The sequence below is a fragment of the Anabrus simplex genome, chromosome 14 (genome assembly GCF_040414725.1).
Source record: "Anabrus simplex isolate iqAnaSimp1 chromosome 14, ASM4041472v1, whole genome shotgun sequence".
Lineage (NCBI taxonomy): Eukaryota > Metazoa > Arthropoda > Insecta > Orthoptera > Tettigoniidae > Anabrus > Anabrus simplex.
In genome coordinates, this window is record NC_090278.1 from 45,572,755 (window position 1) to 45,594,616 (window position 21,862).

Below are 21,862 nucleotides of genomic sequence, written 5' to 3' on the forward strand. Positions count from 1 at the left end.
CTCCATTATCATAAGGCAGCAGGAATAGATGAAATTAGAACTGAAATGGTGAAGTATAGTGTGAAGGTAGGGATGAAATGGCTTCATAGAGTAGTAAGATTAGCATGGAGTGTTGGTAAGGTACCTTCAGAATGGACAAAAGCAGTAATTGCACCTATCTATAAGCAAATGAAAAGGAAGGATTGCAACAACTATCGAGGTATCTCATTGATTAGTATACCAGGCAAATTAACTGGAAAGGAATCTTGGAAGGAAGGGTGCGATCAGTGGTTGAGAAGAAGTTTGATGAAAACCAGTGTTGTTTCAGACCACACAGGGACTGTCAGGATTAGATTTTCAGTATGCGCCAGGTACTTGAAAAATGCTACGAGAGGATTAGGCAGTTGTGTTTATGTTTCGTAGATCTAGAGAAAGCATATGACAGGGTACCGAGGGAAAAGATGTTCGCTATACTGGGAGACTATGGAATTAAAGGTAGATTATTAAAATCAATCAAAGGCATTTATGTTGACAACTGGGCTTCAGTGGTTAGACAAGGCTGTAATCTTTCACCTTTGCTGTTCGTACTTTACATGGATCATCTGCTGAAAGGTATAAAATGGCAGGGAGGGATTCAGTTAGGTGGAAATGTAGTAAGTAGTCTGGCCTATGCTGACGACTTGGTCTTAATGGCAGATTGTGCTGAAAGCCTGCAGTCTAATATCTTGGAACTTGAAAATAGGTGCAATGAGTATGGTATGAAAATTAGCCTCTCAAAGACTAAATTGAAGTCAGCAGGTAAGAAATTCAACAGAATTGAATGTCAGATTGGTGATACAAAGCTAGAACAGGTCAATAATTTCAAGTATTTAGGTTGTGTGTTCTCCCAGGATGGTAATATAGTAAGTAAGATTGAATCAAGGTGTCGTAAAACTAATGCAGAGAGCTCGTAGTTGCGATCAACAGTATTCTGTAAGAAGGCAGTCAGCTCCCAGACGAAACTATCTTTACATTGGTCTGTTTTCAGACCAACTTTGCTTTATGGGAGCGAAAGCTGGGTGGACTCAGGATATCTTATTCATTAGAAATAACAGACATGAAAGTAGCAAGAATGACTGCTGGTACAAACAGATGGGAACAATGGCAGGAGGGTACTCGGAATGAGGAGATACATGCTAATTTAGGAATGAACTCAATGGATGAAGCTGTACGCATAAACCGGCTTCGGTGGTGGGGTCATGTGAGGCGAATGGAGGAGGATAGGTTACCTAGGAGAATAATGGACTATGCTATGGAGGGTAAGAGAAGTAGAGGTAGACCAAGATGACGATGGTTAGACTAGGTTTCTAACGATTTAAAGATAAGAGGTATAGAACCAAATGAGGCCACAACACTAGTTGCAAATCGAGGATTGTGGCGACGTTTAGTAAATTCACAGAGGCTTGCAGACTGAACGCTGAAAGGCACAACAGTCTATAATGATAATGTATGTAATGTATGTATGTATGTATGTATGTATGTTTAACGTAAAACAGAGTGATGTCAGAACTTGGGATTTGGGGAAGATTGATATTGATGTAGAAAGTGCTGATGAAGGGAGTTAAGGCTCCCGACACCTGTACGCATAAAAGATTGTAAAAAAATCAAATATTGATAATATATCATAACCTCTGAATCGAAGATGAAGAAATCATTGAAGTTTATGATGGTATGGAAGCTGTTTGAAATCATGTGAAAGTATACTTCCAGTCAATTTACGTCCAGATACATTGATAATTCAAATTTTCTCAATTGAGTGGTAAGCTTTAATATAAATTAAATATATGAGAATTCATAAGCTCAGAACCCCGCAGTATCTAACAAATTCATGTCCAGAAGTCTTTCTTGGTAGTTGCTTATTTGCTTTACATCGCACCAACGCAGATATGTCTTATGGCGACGATGGGACAGGAAAGGTCTAGGAATTGGAAGGAAGTGGCCATAGCCTTAATTAAAGTACAATTTCATTACCATAAGACCTATCTGTGTCGGTGAGACATAAAGCCACTAGCAAATAAAAAATTAAGGTACAGCCCCAGCATTTGCCTGGTGTGAAAATGGGAAACCATGAAAAACCATATTCAGGGCTGCAAACAGTGGGGTTTGAACCCACTATCTCTCGAAAAGCACGCTCACAGCTGTGCGTTCCTAACCATACAGCCAACTCGCCCAGTGTCCAGAAGTTTAATACTGAAGTACAACAGTGTTCTCCTCAGAAATTTTCGTCAGCCGGGTGTCAGGAATGAGTAGCCAGGCGGAAAATAGGGCGGAAAAATGGATATGATAACATTTAATTTTATTCCCCTCAGGGCATTAATAATAATGGACAGGTAAACAATACTCAACTATTTTAGTGTTATCACAAGCAAGACATAAGAGAGTATTTTGAACTTCTAGTGTTCTACTGTTCATTCATAATCATGTAATACTGGACTTAGCATTTCGTTGCTGCGGAGTGTCATACATGTTTGTGACGTCATACGAATCTCATGCGATTCCACGTTAATCCAGGCACCGCTTGCGCACATCACTGTGTGGTCAAGCTAAACATTTAATCTCTGATGTAACTGATGAAATTATTCTGATAATAATAAGATTTTTCATTTAAATAAACAGATTTACAGTATTTCAATTTAAATTTGAAACAACCAACGACTTAAATAGATTATAATATTATGGAACTAGCACAAATGGAGGTTATGTCAGCTGGGCGGTCTGCAATAACAGCAGGGCGGTCCTCCCATTAAAAAGGTTCTAGGGAGAACACTGTACAATCAACTAGTGTTGAATGAAAAGGACTATATTCGACTGGAGAGTGAACTGATTTCTTATGCTCAACGTATAGTTCCGATAACAGTTTATACGACGGAGGCCATGGACTGAAGTTAATATCATGAATGATGCATGTCGAGTTCACCTTCATTTGCACCAGACATATATTGTCTCACTACTATGAATATCTACAAGTGATCGAGAATTCATTTACGAAACGATCGATTAAGACACAATTGAACGATACGTATTATTAGGTCCATTCCATGGTTAGCATTCCTGATCGTGAGAGTAATTTGTCAAGGAGAATGTCCCTCAAACGTCAGAAATATTAAAAAGGGGGTCATATGGCAATGATTCATTCTCAAGTATAAAAACGCACACATTTATATTACCTTTGATTATAGAATAGGGTTTTCTTTTTATTAAAAACAATGAGAGAAGGAGAATAGGCATCATCATGAAAACTGGTTGCAGAATAAATGAATCTGTACAGTTATCATATGCTAATAAGAAAAGCATAGTTTTAACAACAAGGTGAGTATTGTATCAAAATATTAATATATCTGTTTTGGTGTGTGATACTGTTCTTATCGCATTGTATAAGTTGCAGGTTTCATTATGTCAACTCGGATGGAAAATTCTTATACTAAGATATCCACCAGTGTGGTCATGCAGGCCTAAACTGGAATGGTATCCCAGCAGGTCTGGAGGATGTGTTGAAACTAACAAAATTATAATATTCCAATGACCAGAATGATGGAGGTGTGTCTTCAAGAATTCATCAGGTGTGATGAGTACCAAAAACTTGTCCTTTTTTTTTACTATTCTGTTAGAATTGTACATTACGTAGATGTAGAATTTTCATTCACATTTATAAGCGTAGAATAGGAACAAACTAATTGGTCCACCTTTTCAATATCAAACAACGCTATCATATTTCAATTACAACATTTGAATTAATAAATAGAACTAGTTTCAATGCTTTTTCTGCATCATCTTCAGCCAAGAAAACTTAGCAAAAAAGACACTGACATATATAAAATAAACATAAAGGGCAATGCACAATATAATTGGACATCTGAGTAAATTGTAAATTGTTGTGATGAATGATCACTTCTTACAACACTAAGTTGCAGATTAATTAAAAGTGTAACACCATTTCTTGGATCACTGCATAATGTTTCTTAACATAGCTCTCATTTGATCATAAGGAACTTGAGGTCCAAGTTCAATATTTAGTCTGAAAATGTTGATTATATGCTTATAACTTGTGGAAAGTATAAAATTTCTTCTTATAACAGGATACGACAATTAGAAATTTAATCTATAAGCCTCACTGCCATCAGACCTATCTGTGTCGATGCGACATAAAGCAACTAGCAAAAAAAAAAAATCTATAAGCCTAATAGGAAATTGAAGTTCTGAGTTCAACTTTGTTTTGCCAAAATTACATGTACGAAAAGAATTTGTGTCACTGGTTAAAGATCAAGTACCTTTCTTCTCTAAACGGGACATACAAAACAATTGACGGGACCAATATGGCCATATTAAATGGTTACATGGACTGAGAGGTAAAATGAGTATCAACTTATATAACACTAAGTTTAAAACTGAAATAACCACACGAAATTACGTTAACATTTACAGCTGCGGATCTTATTTTGAATGTCCATGATTGTTTTATTTGAGGATCCACAACGTTGCACACATTTACGTAGTGAACCCTCAAGTTGTTAGTTATAGAATTCCTTGCTCCACGCGACAATTATAATATTACATTAATAGAATATTAACAGACGAATAAATATTTTGTTTATTCCTTTTGCGGTGGACAAAATAATCATTTAAACAATTATACTGTCAATTGTACATATAAGCCTTCGGCAGTTTTTATGTTGGCAAAAACGATTCATTTGCTTTGTTTAACTTAATATTAGATTGGTTTGCCAACAGATTTGTTTTGAATATATAAAATTGTAGCACCTTACAAGCAAGAAATGACAACCAACAAAAGTACATTAGTATTTATTTTTAAAAGCATTGATTACTATGTTCAACATTTGACTTATCCACCCATGTCGCAAGATTTCATTTATTAATGTTGTTAATTATATTTCATCAATGAATTGGTTTGATTATAGCAGAACATCCTTCCACTTAAAATCGATTATCAGTATTGCCATTTGTAGATTAGGAATTAAAACAGCCTCAAATAATTACAAGATACAGATCCTTATAATGATGAAAACGTGCTAATGATTGCCAAGAATTGTAACCGGTACCTGACTGAACCTGCATGCCCGCGAGTGGAATCAGTAAAGCTGAGGCACGTTTACAACATTTCTTCGAACCCCTAATTATACTTGAATGGTTACAATATTGACAGGGCGGACTAAACAATCACCCCGAGCAGCTAAGGTCTCAAGGTATGAGTATGACCATTGGAACCCCATCTACCAAAGTAACGTTCATACACCAGGCAATACAAAACATGTTTTCCTAATTTTTTTGAACTGGCTATTTGATCCCCCTCGTATAATTCCTTCAATGCCTTGAAACCTCTTATGACTCGTAATTCAATGACTCGCTGTCCCTTTGAAATATGATATTGTGTGGTGCAGTTTGAATGAAAGAGGAGTAATTAAGTTTTAATAAATGAGATAAGCGAGAGTAGATGCATAACATTCGAAATGAGAGTCCATGGTGTGATGACCGAGTAATGGATGATGAAACACCCAAAACCACATTCCCTCTTTCTCATAAACTAATTGTCCCACTAAGCTGGAATTTGTGTTAAGTGAATCTTTCTGCTCAATGTTATCAAGGCAACAATTACCCTATTTTCCATTGCATTGTGAAGCAAAGAACCTTCATTCCGTAAAAAATGTGGAAGCTGTCCTCTCCAACAGTAGACTATAAGGTTAATATAAAGTCAATGAATGTAGACTACATTCTTTCAAGCCTCTACTTTAAAAGTTTGGATGTAAACTGTTGTAACAGTGAATTTTTAAAGATACTGTTGCATTTCCTTACTGCCCACTCCCAAATGACCTCTGTTCACCAGGTTTAGTGGCATTCAAATGTTCCCCATTAATTAAAATGAAATTAAGTTAATTGTTTGTCAAGTATAATACTATTACCATAATTATGTTTTCTTTCTCAAAATAGTTTTGACAAAGTCAAGAACCTAACAGTTAAAAAACTTCATTAACATATGAATAAATAAAAAGCACCGATACAGAAATAACATGCTGCCTGTCTGTATCTGACAGCACTGCATTAGCAGAATCAATGAGAGGCAGAATACACACACTCATACTCACAGAATAGACATGCTAATATCACCAAGCAACTGTAAAAGTAGCTACATAAATGCTGGAAGTTTATTCTAATCACATATATTAAAACAAATCAGTCATGGTTACAATAGAACTTGTCTGATGGTCACAAGAAACTTCAAATTCACTTCAATTAATAGAAAAGCATTTCTACAAATTATTTATTTATTCAGTCTGACTGAAATTTTCTTTTACATATTTTAGTTGATAATATATATTATAGCCTACCAGTCACAATGTAATCCATACAAATGATTTCAAAGAATAGCTAATCAATACTTAATTATATGAATTACAATATTTTCTAACTTGCCTTCCAATCTGTAATACCGACACCAATTACTGAAAACTTTAAACATTGTTCTTCATATTTATCTGAAAAGTTGAGTATACTTGGCTCGTAGTATTCGTTCCACACTGGTAGCTCAGGCAGATGGCAATAGGTAACAAATGAAAATGTTCCTGATAAGAAGATTTGAGGAAAACAAAATTTGATGACATCCCCAGCAACAAAATCTCCTTAAGTCTTTTTTGAGATCAAAAGAAAAGGCAGGGACATAGTCTATTAACTCATCACTACTTGAGCAAACAACATGTGACCAGGTGCAAGTTTACAGAAAACAAGTCAGGAGTCTATAACACTGAAAGTCAGCAATTACAACAGTTAAGCAGATATAGACCCCAAACTATCAATGCAAGTAAATCCATAAGCACTAGCATAAAAAGGAATTTGAAAAAAGCTGAAGAAGAATGAACTATACCTGAATGTCAAGTTCCTCTTTGACTATTCCTAAAGTATGTTCTTCTGCAGATAGATCAGTAAATGAAAGATCTGGTTCTACCTTTATCTTCTCCACACTGACTGGAAGCAACTCCTCATCTGTGTTCTGGAAAGAAAACAAAGTAAGTTTCACATCTAAAATATGTATATAATGAGTAAGAGTACTCCAAGCAACTGGATATAAACACTACACTATACTGTTATTTTATAATTCTTTAGCAGGGAAGGGCATGGAGACATTCCCACCACAAACCCGCCCATTCCATGGTGGTGATGTGTTTCGGCGCTTTCATGCCCACTCTCCTTCCATGCAGCTGGTCAATAAAGTACACTCATGTCCTCATCCCGAGGGGGAGGTCTTTCCAACACACCCCTAATGGAAGCAAGCTGCGGAGGCAGCTAATAGTGCTAAGCATTGCACTACGGGGGGTGGACAGCATGTCAATGAAACATATACGAGGTGTGTTCAAAAAAAGACCGAACTGTGGCTAGACAAACTTTATTATGTAGCTTACATCATTTCACAGACTGTCCCCTTCAAAAGAGTTCCCTGCACTATCAACAGCGTGTTGCCAACGTTTCTTCCACTTTTGGAATGCTTCCTGGAATGCACTTTCTTTGATGGCGCGAAGTTGCCTCGTCGCATTCTCCTTGATCTCTTCAATGTCTTGGAAACGATGTCCTTTCAAGGTGGTTTTCAATTTGGGGAATAAGAAAAAGTCTGCTGGAGCCAAGTGATGGACAATGCCTTTCCAATCAAAAAACACAATCAGCATCACCTTGATGTTTGAACGACTCATTCGTGCTTTTTTTGGTCGAGGAGAACCTTTCCCCACCCACTGTGATGATTGCCTTTTGGTTTCGACATCGTAACCGTACACCGACGTCTCATCTCCAGTGTTTCCACAAACGTTTTCCCAACTTTGAAGCAGAACTTCACGCACACGCGTTGTTCCTCAAGCTCTTTCATTATAGAATTCGACGAACATGTGACACACGCAATCACTTCAGAGGCTCTAACTCAACTGATAATGCAGGCAATGGAATGCGGAAAGCAGCGGTCTGTTGTCAGAAGTTGCTGCTAGGCGCCGCCACAGTCACAACTCGCTCAATGTTGCAGTTTGCGCGCAATTTACAAAGTTCGGTCTTTTTTTGAACACACCTCGTATTTACAATTAATTTTTCTCTGAGGCTGCAACTGAGCACATGTTAGAACTCTCAAATCAGTCAAATATTTCACTATCCGTTCAGTGCCACCATGGCTTAACACTACCCATTCTGGTTCATCAGCCTGAAAGTGACACCAGAGCAGATCACAAAAGTGATGTAATAATGATTTCACAATTAGATGAGCTTGACAATGACAGTGATAATACAACGCCTTGTATATCACCTCCGTATCCTGAATACCTCCATTACTGAAATTGTGGAGAGCTTTAAGTACTTGGAAAGTGAACTCCTGCAGGACGCAGGGCTGGATATGAAGATCAGTAAAAGGATTCTACAAGGAAATACATTCTACCAGTGTGTTAGAAACCTGGTGTGGAGGAAGTAAGGAACAATGAAGTGTAAAAAGGTGCTGTTCAATGCTGCCATATGTAGTGGAGACCAGGACACTGCAAAAAGACAAGATAATAAAACCCAGACCAGAGAAATAAAATATTTAAGAAGTATGATAAGAAAGGACAGAGTAAGAAATGAGGACATCAGGAAGGAACAGCTTTTAGACAGAATGGAGAGGGAATAAACTTACAAGTAGAGGCCAGACCCTGCGTCCAACCTATTTCAGCAAGCTTCGATGTACCTGTTGGGGGACACTCAACAGTAACTCATGTAGAAGATTTTAGGTCAATACTCTTTCTTTCTCAAAAATATTGTGGTCAAATATCATGACACTCGATCCACTTCAAACCCAGTGGAGGTGATAGAATATCCGAAAAACTGATGAATTCTTGATTCCAACACAACGCATATATATTTGAAGAGTTACACCACAGTCAACTGGAATAGTGGCTGGTTCGTCACCGTACATGCCAGCAAACCTCAAGAATGTCAGTTTGAGTCCCATCGCAGCTATATTTTACGTACAAGATATATATATAGCCAATCAACTGTAAAAGTAGCTACATAAATGCTGGAAGTTCATTCTCACAAATAATAAAACAAATCAGTCATAGTCTCTGATGGTCACAAGAAACTTCAAATTCATTTTACTTAATAAATTGAAAAGCATTTCTACACATTATTTATTTATTTATTTATTTATTCATTCAGTCTGACTGAAATTGGGTTTCCCCTTAGGACTCAGAATAATGATAAGAATTTTCTTTTACATATTTTAGGTAATATTGTCTATTCTAGCCTATCAGTCACAATGTAATCCATACAAATGATTTCAAAGAATAGCTACTGAACACTTCATTTTATGAATTACAATATTTTTTTAACTTGCCTCTACTTTAAAAGTTTGAAAATAATTTGATGTAAACTGTTGTGACAGTGAATTTTTAAAGACACTGTTACATACTCCTTAGTGCCCACCCCGAAATCACCTCTGTTCACGGGGTAAAGTGGCACTCCAATGTTCCCCATCACTGAGAGGTAATTACGAGTAACTGAAGTTTGTCAAGTATAATACTGTTACCATAATTATGTTTTGTTTCTCAAATTAGTTTTAACAAACTTGCTTTATGCCGCACCAACACAGATACGTCTTTAAGGGTTATGAACTTCATATTGTTGGTCCGTATTGAACTGAGATAACATAGAAATAATGCACAGTAGAGTTTTCCACCTGTTCAATACTAAGTTGTACAACTTAGTATTGAACAGGTGGAAAACTCTACTGTGTATTATTTATATGTTAACAACTTAGTATTGAACAGGTGGAAAACTCTACTGTGCATTATTTCTATGTTACAGATAGGTCTTGTAAGAAAATTGAAGCCTATATTAATTTCAGGCAAAAAATAAAAGTGTATTGCAATTTGCATAATATTTTTGTTAAATTTTTATCTTCAAGTTCCCCCAAATAAATTTACTTTGTACAAACAATAGCTACAACATGACTTGAACTCACATCACTGAGGTTTGCAGATGGATAAGGTGACCAAGCGGCCTTCACTCTAGTTGACTGTGGTGCAACTCTCCAAGTTTATAAGCATAGCACTGAAATCGGGGATTCATCAATTTTTCAGAAATTATTAGCTTGCGCATCTGACATGTTTAAATAACGTGTTCCTTTTTTTTTTTTTTTTTTTTTTTTTTAGCAGATCCAGTGCCATGACATTTGACCTCAATTTTTTTGTAAACTCTTCCACACAAGTTACTGTGGAATGCACAACAACAGGTGCATTGAAGCTTTCAGGGTCTGGCCACTCCTTGTTAAACAGCCAATACATGTTAAGAGGACAGACGAGGGAAGGATGCTGAAGAGGATGATGGAGACCCGGAGAGGAGGGAGTGTAACAGAGGGATGAAGAGTAAGGTGCTTGGAAACGATCGATATAAGAAGAAACCTGAATTGGAATGCAGTTAAGGAGGAACAATGGAAGATGGATAGAAGAAAATGGATTGGTAGGAGTTGAATGAGAGAAATGATGATGATGATGATGATGATGATGATGATGATGATGATGATGATGATGATGATGATGATGATGATGATGAGTTTCATTAACAAGTAAAAAATATTTATATGGTCTACAAAACTGACTCATTCCTTCTTGTCGAAATTTTGCTGGAAAATGATTTAAAGAATTCAGTCACAGTTAAAACAAGTTGCTCTACAAACCAGTTCCTCAGTATGCACAAGCGATCTTTCCATTACTGAGATCACAGTATTTCATGGATCTTTAGTTACCATAAAAGAAATGTGGACATTTCTGCGTATTTTACTTATAGAAGGAATGGACAAACATCCAGATATTGAAGAAATCTGGTCCCCTAGTCCCTAGTTTTACACCCCAATGGTTTGAAATTCCTTAATTTTTATGATAATGTGGCAAAACCAGCTGAAACTACTGACCAGAATTTAGTTTTAACAGACTACTAATGTTTATATGCACGTTGAAAACTTGCACTTTAATGCCCTGATTATGCCAGAATACAAATGGCATTTAGAAAAAACCTTCCCAACAAGCATATGGTTAACCAATACCCCTCGAATTAAAGTTCTCTATGTTGTCTCTACTCTTATATGACCTCTATTCATCTTTCATGATTTTGGATGTGATGTATTTAGGCCCTTCAACATTTACAGCAAACTATACTGGAGCAAATAAAAGCAATATTTACAATTTAAGACAAATTATTCTACATTATTATTATTATTATTATTATTATTATTATTATTATTATTATCGTTATCACATACTGATTGGTTGGGATAGTAATTTCACTGAACAAATTATTGTTAAAAACAATTGAAAAACCCACAATTAGTCTCTGGTTTCATACCTTGTGGTGGTTTGTAGCCTGAAACCCCTGTAAATAGTGATTTCTTGAAACTGGGCCCAGTTGCTTTATAACTGCACCACCCATCATCATCACCTACAAGTTGGGTTACGATACCAAACCTACCATCGCCAGTTCACTAGTAAACGTGCCGTCAAATGATATTAGATATGTTCATTAGGGTACAAAGAAGGAGTAGAAGTGCAAAAATACTGGGGTTTTTTACATTTTTTTTGCCAGTGGTTTCACGTCACACCAACACAGACAGCTCTTATAGTGACGATGGGATAGGAAAGGCCTAGGAATGGGAAGGAAGTGGCAATGGCCTTAATTAAGGTACAGCCCCAGCATTTGCCTGATGTGAAAATGGGAAACCACGGAAAACCATCTTCAGGGCTGCCCACAGTGGGGTTCGAACCCACTATCTCCCGGATGCAAGCTCACAGCTGCGCACCCCTAACCGCACAGAGAACTCGCCCGGTATGTGTGTATGGTTCATTTGTCGGTGAAAAATTCTGTAACACTACACTGTATAAATTTCAGTCAATGTAAGTGACTACTGATGGAAAATTTTGCATGATTTCTGATATTAGCATTATGTAACTGCCTATCGTCTCATGACCTGAGAAAGACATGAAATTCAGAAATCCAATGTGCATAAACAAACAAACACATGAGCTGCATAGTGATAAAATTAGAAACTAGCCTATGTCTTTGCTCTATGGAAACAAAATGTAAGATATTGTCACCTGTCATTTATAAATCTGCTAAATGCAGATAGTAAGGCATGCTGTTCAAATAATGACATATCACTGTCTGGCATTCTAAAGGTTAACTTATAAAAAGTAAATTAATTTTTCTGGGGAGACTTGGTGGTCCCTGGCCTGGCCTCTCTTTACAAGACATATGAGGTAACATTTATATTATTCACCTTTCCTAACAGTGTAATTTATGCAGTGATGTATTTTGTTAAGAATAACCACACAATTTCTTGAAAATGTATGGTAATGGTAGAAATTCAGTAGGCCTATTATTGACCAGATTGTAATATACAACATACGATGCATAATCTTATAAATCTTACCTCCCCTTACATATAGGAGAAATAGGAGCATCCAACCCACAACACTAAAGAGTAATGTTGCCTTCACGGCCCGTACTTCTAGACATGATAGTCTATAGGCTTTTGGGCTTATGCCGTGTCAAGAAAATAAGGTGAAATTCTTTACGTTTCCAGAGAACTGTGCTCTGCGTCATCAGAAGACAATCTCGACTGTCCACGAGAAAGGTTTCTTAAACAATAACTTTTGGAAATGTAGACGTTATAATAGAAGTGGGAATGGTACGTTCATTCGTCACCAGATGGCCTCTCGGACGTGACACAGCGAAAGCTGACTGAACCATCAGAATTAGTCTAAGAGGGTCACATAACATCTGTATATAACGTATGACATTGACAGGTGTATGACATTGACACAAGCCTGGAATGAAACATCTGACAATCAGGAACGTATGAATTTTGGAAACACCGAGATGAATTACCAATAGTGAAGGGACAGAGAAGGGTACTACCTACGTAAATCCTTAATGGCAACCAGGTATTACTTACATTACTTAGAATTTCTACGTATTTCCACAGCTTCCCATATAATCCTGGAACTGTAGTGTCTAGTGTGGGTAAGAGCTCGAGCATCTTGGAACATGACATCATGACCCAATGAGAGAGTGTGCTGAGCTATTGCCGATTTGTCTGGTTGGTTGAGACGAATATTACGTTCATGTTCCTTGATATGGGTACCAATGGACAGGCATGTTTGGCTGATGTATACTTTACCGCAAGTACAGGGAATTTCGTACACCCAGGATGTAAAAGTGGGGACAATTTGTCCTTGGTTTTACTCAGACTGTGAGCAATTTTAGTGGCGGTGCCAAACATAGTTTTTATATAGTGTTTGCGGAGGACCTTGGCAATTTGATCTGTGGTGTTGTGAATGTAAGGCGGGCCTACTGATAGCATCTCCTGCCTCTGGTATACTCGCAGAAATTGACATAGACCATTTAGGGCACACATCAATTAGTAAAATAGACAATATATTTTTTGGTGTACATTTGTTGATGACATTTTCATCATCATCGATAACAGGTTCACAAATGAAACCATAATACTAGACAAACTCAACACAATAGACCCCCCCACAAAAAATTTACCACAGAAACCGAAAACAATTGCACCCTGAACTATTTGGACATAACAATAACCAGACATGAAGACCACCTACCTTATAAAATATTTCGAAAACCCACGCACACCTCAAACACAATTACACTGACTGACAGAGCAAATGCAACACCAAGAAGGAGTGGTCAGAACTTTATGCCAATTGCAGGGTAGACTGACGTCACTGAGGTATGTTCATGATGTGAAATGCGCCGCTGTGCTGCGCACGTAGCGAACGATAAATGGGACACGGCGTTGGCGAATGGCCCACTTCGTACCGTGATTTCTCAGCCGACAGTCATTGTAGAATGTGTTGTCGTGTGCCACAGGACACGTGTATAGCTAAGAATGCCAGGCCGCCGTCAACGGAGGCATTTCCAGCAGACAGACGACTTTACGAGGGGTATGGTGATCGGGTTGAGAAGGGCAGGTTGGTCGCTTCGTCAAATCGCAGCCGATACCCATAGGGATGTGTCCACGGTGCAGCGCCTGTGGCGAAGTGGTTGGCGCAGGGACATGTGGCACTCGCGAGGGGTCCAGGCGCAGCCCAAGTGACATCAGCACGTGAGGATCGGCGCATCCGCCGCCAAGCGGTGGCAGCCCCGCACGCCACGTCAACCGCCATTCTTCAGCATGTGCAAGACACCCTGGCTGTTCCAATATCGACCAGAACAATTTCCCGTCGATTGGTTGAAGGAGGCCTGCACTCCCGGCGTCCGCTCAGAAGACTACCATTGACTCCACAGCATAGACGTGCACGCCTGGCATGGTGCCGGGCTAGAGCGACTTGGATGAGGGAATGGCGGAACGTCGTGTTCTCCGATGAGTCACGCTTCTGTTCTGTCAGTGATAGTCACCGCAGACGAGTGTGGCGTCGGCATGGAGAAAGGTCAAATCCGGCAGTAACTGTGGAGCGCCCTACCGCTAGACAACACAGCATCATGGTTTGGGGCGCTATTGCGTATGATTCCACGTCACCTCTAGTGCGTATTCAAGGCACGTTAAATGCCCACCGCTACGTGCAGCATGTGCTGCGGCTGGTGGCACTCCCGTACCTTCAGGGGCTGCCCAATGCTCTGTTTCAGCAGGATAATGCCCGCCCACACACTGCTCGCATCTCCCAACAGGCTCTACGAGGTGTACAGATGCTTCCGTGGCCAGCGTACTCTCCGGATCTCTCACCAATCGAACACGTGTGGGATCTCATTGGACGCCGTTTGCAAACTCTGCCCCAGCCTCGTACGGACGACCAACTGTGGCAAATGGTTGACAGAGAATGGAGAACCATCCCTCAGGACACCATCCGCACTCTTATTGACTCTGTACCTCGACGTGTTTCTGCGTGCATCGCCGCTCGCGGTGGTCCTACATCCTACTGAGTCGATGCCGTGCGCATTGTGTAACCTGCATATCAGTTTGAAATAATCATCAATTATTCGTCCGTGCCGTCTCTGTATTTTCCCCAACTTTCATCCCTTTCGAACCACTCCTCCTTGATGTTGCATTGTCACTGTCAGTCAGTGTACAATAGATTCCATTCACCCCAACACACACAAAAGAGCAGCATACTACAGCATGATAGACAGAGCATTTAATATACCGTTAACAAAAGAAGATTTAAACAAAGAAATACAACTAAGTCATGACATAGCTGAAAACAATGGATAAAGACAGAAATGGTTAATAAAATTATTCACAAAATAAAATCCCAACCCAAAACTAAATTAACAAAAATAGACAAACCCAAGAAAGATTACGCACTATTTAATTTCAATAATGTACACATATACCCCATAACTAATGTTTATTTTTAAAAAACTTAAGAATAGCATTTGAAACTCCACACAACAGTACCAATATCATACACAACGTTGGTCAACATGAATAATAAATACAACCACTCAGGAGTATACCTTATCAAATGCAATAACTGTGAGACAAGCTACGTTGGACGCACCAGTAGGAACTTTCTGACTTGCTATAATGAACACATAAACACTATAAAACACAACCATTTTTCCTCGATAGGCCAACATATCGAAGACTATGAACACAGTTTCACAAACATCGAGAACGACATGCAAATCCTGAACATAAACCGCAAGGGCCCCTGCTCAACATAACAGAAGAATTTTACATTTCTCTAGATCAGTATACCAATCCAAATTTCAACATTAATGAAATTACAGAAAAAACTAACATCACCTTCAATACACTCATCCCTGCCCTAAAAAACTGTACCGTTTAGATAATCAATAAACGAAACATGACACGCGACAGAGAAACATCAAACGACAAATCTAGCTCCACCCCTACCCCCACAACAGCAGCTCTCCCTACCCCTCCTTCCCTTCCCCTCACAGCAGCTGGTATGAGCCCAAGACGAACGCAAACACTACACAGCGAGCTCACATACCAAACGCAACTCAACCACACTCATAAGTACATATTCAAATTAGCACACACAATCCTTAGACATTCCTCCAACAAAAAATATCACTCACAGCTCAGTCTTATCTTCACAGATAATTATAACATTACTGCACAGCTACAGATGGGAAAGGAGCCCCCATTTTGAGTCCAATGCCACTCAAATTTTACAAATGTCACAGGACAACATAATTCAATTTTAACATAAAACAACAGGATTCAACATACAGCAGAGCTGAATATACATTTCATCCTAATTGTATCTATACGCCTGGTACTCTTTTTAAATTTGGGAAGTGTTTTATTCTGTGTACATATAGGAAGACAAAATCTTTTATACAAATAATAAGATAATTTTACATGCAAATCATATTATTCAAGCTCCAAAGCATCAAACAAGTATACAACTATGAAGAAAAGACTTGAACACAGAAGTCAACAGACAAACTCAATAATATGCAAGACACGAACGTTCATGTGCATGAAGTGTTCCTACATATATTGTTTTTGTTACCTAAGATAGTTTTGAGTGGAGATAGAGTTTCATAAACCAATTTTAAGATCTAAAGCATATTATTGCAGACATAAAATTGCACTGTCACACATAGCGACATACATGTCAGCTCCCATTTAGACATGCCCCATTTGGACGTAACCAAACATTTGTTGAATTTTCACGACCGTATTGTAATCAAAACCGACTTTCAACCCATTAGGTCATGTTACATACATTCAGTACGTGTTTAAGAGATGTTAAGTACAGAATAAAAATGGCAGTTGTGCCAGACCTGTAGCTTAGATCCTTTAAAACAGAACAAAGATGGCCTAGGCCACCACAGCTCAATTGGTAGAGCAACCGACGCGAAATCGGGAGGTTGTGGGTTCGGGTCTCACTGGTGTCTGGTTGGCCATTTTTGTTCTGTACTTAACATCTCTTCAACAAGTACTGAATGTACATAACACGACCAAATAGGTTGAAAGTCGGTTTCGATTACAAACATTTGTTATCATATGGCGTTCTCCAGACAAAAGTAATTTCAATCATTGCTTCATAATCTGTATGTGAATGTATTGTTCAGATGAAGATGACCCCAAAAAGGGGGTCGAAACCAGTACTGTAGTAAATCATTACAATAAATATTGATGAGGTGGAAGTCTTTTCCTATCTATAATTATATCATAGGTTTGATGTGCGCCAAAGTAATAGCCTCCTCCTCAAAATGCACCATAAAGAAATTAGCCACTGTGGGCGAAAGGGGACTTCCCATAGCCACTCTGTCCATCTATTCGTAAAAATCTCCATCCCCACAAGAAAGCATCAATGGCAATATTAAAAACCTCTATGGAGAGGGTACTTTTAAGAAAGCTTCAAAATTCAGCAAATTAAGGAGAAAGAAGTCTATTCTTCTTTCTTCTGCGACCATAACATCATTCCCAACTGTGTGAAGCTGAAGCACACGTTAAATACACCGAAGGCCAGGAGAATATATCAACATGCTAGCAAGTCTGTTGTGATCGAGAGAGTGCAACACACTCGTTAGGAACTGGACTCAGTCTCTCGAGAGTTGTTTCATTTACACCTGCTGTTAAGCAACACTCTCTCGCAGGAATTGTGGTTTACTTTTGATTGCATTACTGCTACACAGGCTGAAGGAAAATTCAATCAGGTGTCATTCAGACAAAGATCAAAGTTCCTCCGACTAGCTCAGAAACAGGCGGTCTCTCGCATGAACACGGATGCTAGTAAAACTGTCGTCAATCTTTCCAAAAAATCCTTGGAAGAGAACCAAACGGCAGTTCTAGCTAGGAGCCTTAATTTCGCTGCTGCTCCCTCCAAAATTACCACTGAGGAGTTAATTAACTCTGTTGAGGCAGCCATCCACAAACTACCTACAGATGAGGCTGAGGAGTTAAGACAGACGTGTGAGACTCATAAGGTCAGTTGTTGTACCCGCGCCCAATTTAACAAGAAGTGAAAGGAGAGCTCTGCAGGAACTTAGAGATGATTCTGAACTGACCATTCTCTCAGCTGATGAGGGTAATGCGACACTCGTTATGGACACTGATGAGTATAAGATCTCAGCTATAATTTCAGAGCCTGTTTACAGACTGAGCTAACGTAACCCCAACATTCATGTGCCCAATGTCACTGTGAAGCTCTTAAGGCAATCTTCAATACCAAGAGAGGAGGCTAAACATCTATTCCCAGGGGATGCAGTGCCACCCAGATTATATGGACTGCCTATTAGCCATAAAAAATATGTTCCCCTCAGACCTATTGTTAATGCGATAGGTTCTCCTACATATGCTCTGGCTAAATACCTAAACAAATTGCTTCAGCCACATATAGGACGTACTGAATCATATGTCCAGGACTCTTGGTATTTTGTCAACAAGCTATCAACATAACCCTTCAACTTATGCACTTTTGGTGAGTTTTGATGTGGAGTCCTTGTTCACTAAAGTGCCGATTGACTCGGTCATGTCTCTCATTGAATACCTGTTCCCTGAGGACATTACTAAGCTATTTTACCACTGCATGACTTCCAGCTATTTCTTGTGGGGTGGGAATTTTTACGAATAGATGGACGGAGTGGCTACGGGAAGTCCACTTTTGCCCATAGTGGCTAATTTCTTTATGGAGTATTTTGAGGAGGAGGCTATTGATTCAGCGCCTGTCAAACCTATGATATGGTGGAGGTATGATGATGATGCCTTTGTGGTTTGGACAGACGGTCCTGAGAAACTTCATCTGCTTCTAAACCACCTAAATCAGCAGCATAATTTATTTAAATTCACTATGGAGATTGAGTCGGACAGATGCCTTCCTTTCTTGGACGTTCCAGGAAGAAAGAAACCGGACGGCTCCTTAGGACATACCGTCTATCGTAAGCCTACCCACACAAACCGCTGTCTTCATGCAGATTCTCACCACCCTCCAGCACAAAAACAAGACATTCTCACAACACTCGCCAAGAGGGCGAGACGAATTTGTGAGCCATGAAATATCCAGGTGGAGATAGACACGCTCAAAGTCACGTTCAAGGGAAATGGTTACAGCGACTAGCAGATTCATAGAGCCCTGCATCACAGAGAAACGACAAAGCAAAGCTCACAGAAGGAAGAAGTGAAGGGACTTGCCTACTTGCTGGACATTCACAACACCACAGATCAAATTGCCAAGGTCCTCTGCAAACACTATATAAAAACTGTGTTTGGCAACATCACTAAAATTGCTCACAGTCTGAGTATAACCAAGGACAAATTGTCCCCCACTTTTACATCCTGGGGTATACAAAATTCCCTGTACTTGTGGCAAGGTATACATCGGCCAAAGATGCCAGTCCACTCGTACCCGTATCAAGGAACATAAACGTACTATTTGTCTCAAACAAGCAGACAAATCGGCAATAGCTCAGCACTCTCTATAGTCGGGTCATGATGTCATGTTCCAAGATGCTCGAGCTCTTACCCACAACAGACACTACATGTCCGGGATTATATGGGAAGCTGTGGATATACATAGAAATCCTAACAATTTCAACAGGGACAATGACTATCAAGTAAGTAATACCTGGTTGCCAGCCATTAAGGATTTATGTAGGTGGTTCCCTTCCCTGTCCCTTGACTACTGTTAATTCATCTCAGTGTTTTCCAAATTCGTACGTTCCTCATCGCCGGATATTTCATTCCAGGCTTGTGTCTATATCATACACCTGTCTATGTCATATGTTACACAAACACATTATGTGAACTGCTTAGTGTGATTGTGATGGCTTGATCAGATTCCGCTTTGAACGCTAGTGCTGTGCTACGTCCAAGGAGACATGTGGTGAGGAATGAACGTACCATTTTCACTTCTATTATAATGTCTAAATTTCTAAAAGTCATTGTTTAAGAAGCCTTTCTTGTGGACAGTCGATATTTTCTTCTGACGATGCAGAGCAAAGTTCTCTGCAAAACGTAAAGAATTTCAGCTTATTTTCTTGACATGGCATAAGCCCAAAAGCCTATACAGCACCACAACTAAAGAGTAGGCCTAACTTTTATATCATGGAACTGGCAGCACTTTCAGAAGTAGACAGGTGAAGGAACACTGGTATAAATTCCACATGGTATCACTCCCAGGATACAACAAGTAAATATTTCACTACCTATTGTGATACAATACTGGTGAGTGACTGTAAGTTATGTGCTGTTAATATTATTATTATTATTATTATTATTATTATTACTATAAATTAGACTGAGAGGCTTTTTGCTAAGCACCCTTCATCACTATACCAATCTCTCCTGGGATTTAGCTGAATGGTAGCCTTGTCCAAACAAGTTATGTAGCTGCAAACAACATGAAAGCATGCCCAGTGTAACACACTCTACAGGAGGACAATATTGAACTTTTGCCAATGTAATTATAAAAATGTTACCTACCAGTACTTGTTTGTAAAATGCTAAATGCTCATTATGTTCACTTACTAGATTAGGAGATGATTCAGTGACTGACAGCCAATCCGGCTCGCATTTGATGAAATGAGGATCTTCCATAATTTCCAACAATTTTCAATAAGACTGAGAAAGGTTTCAGAGGCTGAAAAAGACCAGGAACAAGATTCAGATATCTACACTTTTAGTACTGTTTATGCCATGTTTAATGAGACAACCTGCTGGAAAAGTTAATATTTCACTTCCTCAGGAGAAAATAATAGGCCTACATATCTTGCCAATCACCACTTTTAAATAGTTGTACAAAAAGTGCATGTTTTATTAAAACATTAGTTGTGCAGATACATTTACAAAAATATAAGTGTTCCAGGTCATGAAAGTAGGGAACAAAACAAAATGTAATTCTCTATCAGTTTCTGTACGTTACCGTCTAAGTGCTGCACGGGAAGACAGTAAGACTGCTACTGAAGACATTCAGAATTATACCTCATTGACATACATTATTACAAGCCGCCCATATCAAAAACAAACCGCTGGCCCAGTAGTGGGTGAAGAATTTGCTGAAGTTCTATGGAGTTAAACCACCCACCGAACAATTATTATGCTTTTGACCATTAGGTGGTTTACACTTCAGACCAAGTAACATTATCTCAATGTGTAAGTATTACGTGGCAAATGGCATCAGTTTACCGTCAAATATTGAAATCCAATACCGGTACTCTTTTTCTTCGACTTTATAATGTAAAGGGCTTCGCTGATTGAAATCCAATGTTCCTACTTTCTATTGTTTCTGCTTCTGAGAAACTTCGATCCGTACTACAAGGCCGGCAGATAAGTAGCTGACGGTGGGCAGCAAGCCAATCGACAATCAGTCATCAGGTTCATAGTAAAGTCCCTACTATTTCCTCAATTTTCAAATGCGCACATTTCGTACAAATAAAACATTTTTACCTTAAATCCACTCATATTTCACACTGATTTTTACAAATCATAATTTCTACACTACCTTCTCAAATGGAACATGCAATTTCAGTGTGCCAAAGTTTTTGAAAGCAGTTCCATAATCAGAAACTGCACCGCTTTCTTGGTTTTGCCGTTAAGGTTTCGCTGAAGTGTTTAAACCTTCCTATTAACAGGTTTCTTACTGAGTTAGTAATAGGGCTTTGTATGTTCTAAGTCACCTCTTCAACATTATTTTGTGCTATCATCGCCCGAGTTCATTAACCCCTAGTAGTGTACATATGCCCGTTCTCATCCGATGTCATTGGCCCCTAGTATAGTACTAGTGCAATGCCGGTTCGCGGATTTTGCATAAGAGAGCAAGCCTAACCTCACAGACGCCATCTTGGAGGGGCCTAACCCCACTTTTACGGTCAGTTGCCCTTCGCGGCGTGAATTTTATAT

General features: G+C 39.0%; 1 protein-coding gene across 1 annotated transcript in view; it reads right to left on the bottom strand.

Annotated features, from left to right (window-relative positions):
- The window catches only part of LOC136885398 (zinc finger protein 585B), a 44,989-nt gene extending 24,111 nt beyond the window's left edge, over positions 1-20,878 (bottom strand). The window contains exons 1-3 of the mRNA XM_068230273.1: positions 20,744-20,878; positions 20,492-20,603; positions 6,893-7,018 (exon numbers count right to left, since the gene is read on the bottom strand). Coding sequence (XP_068086374.1) covers positions 6,893-7,018; positions 20,492-20,560 — 195 coding nt within the window. The 5' untranslated portion in view covers positions 20,561-20,603; positions 20,744-20,878. The remainder of the gene's footprint in view (positions 1-6,892; positions 7,019-20,491; positions 20,604-20,743) is intronic.
- Positions 20,879-21,862: the final 984 nt, after the last annotated feature.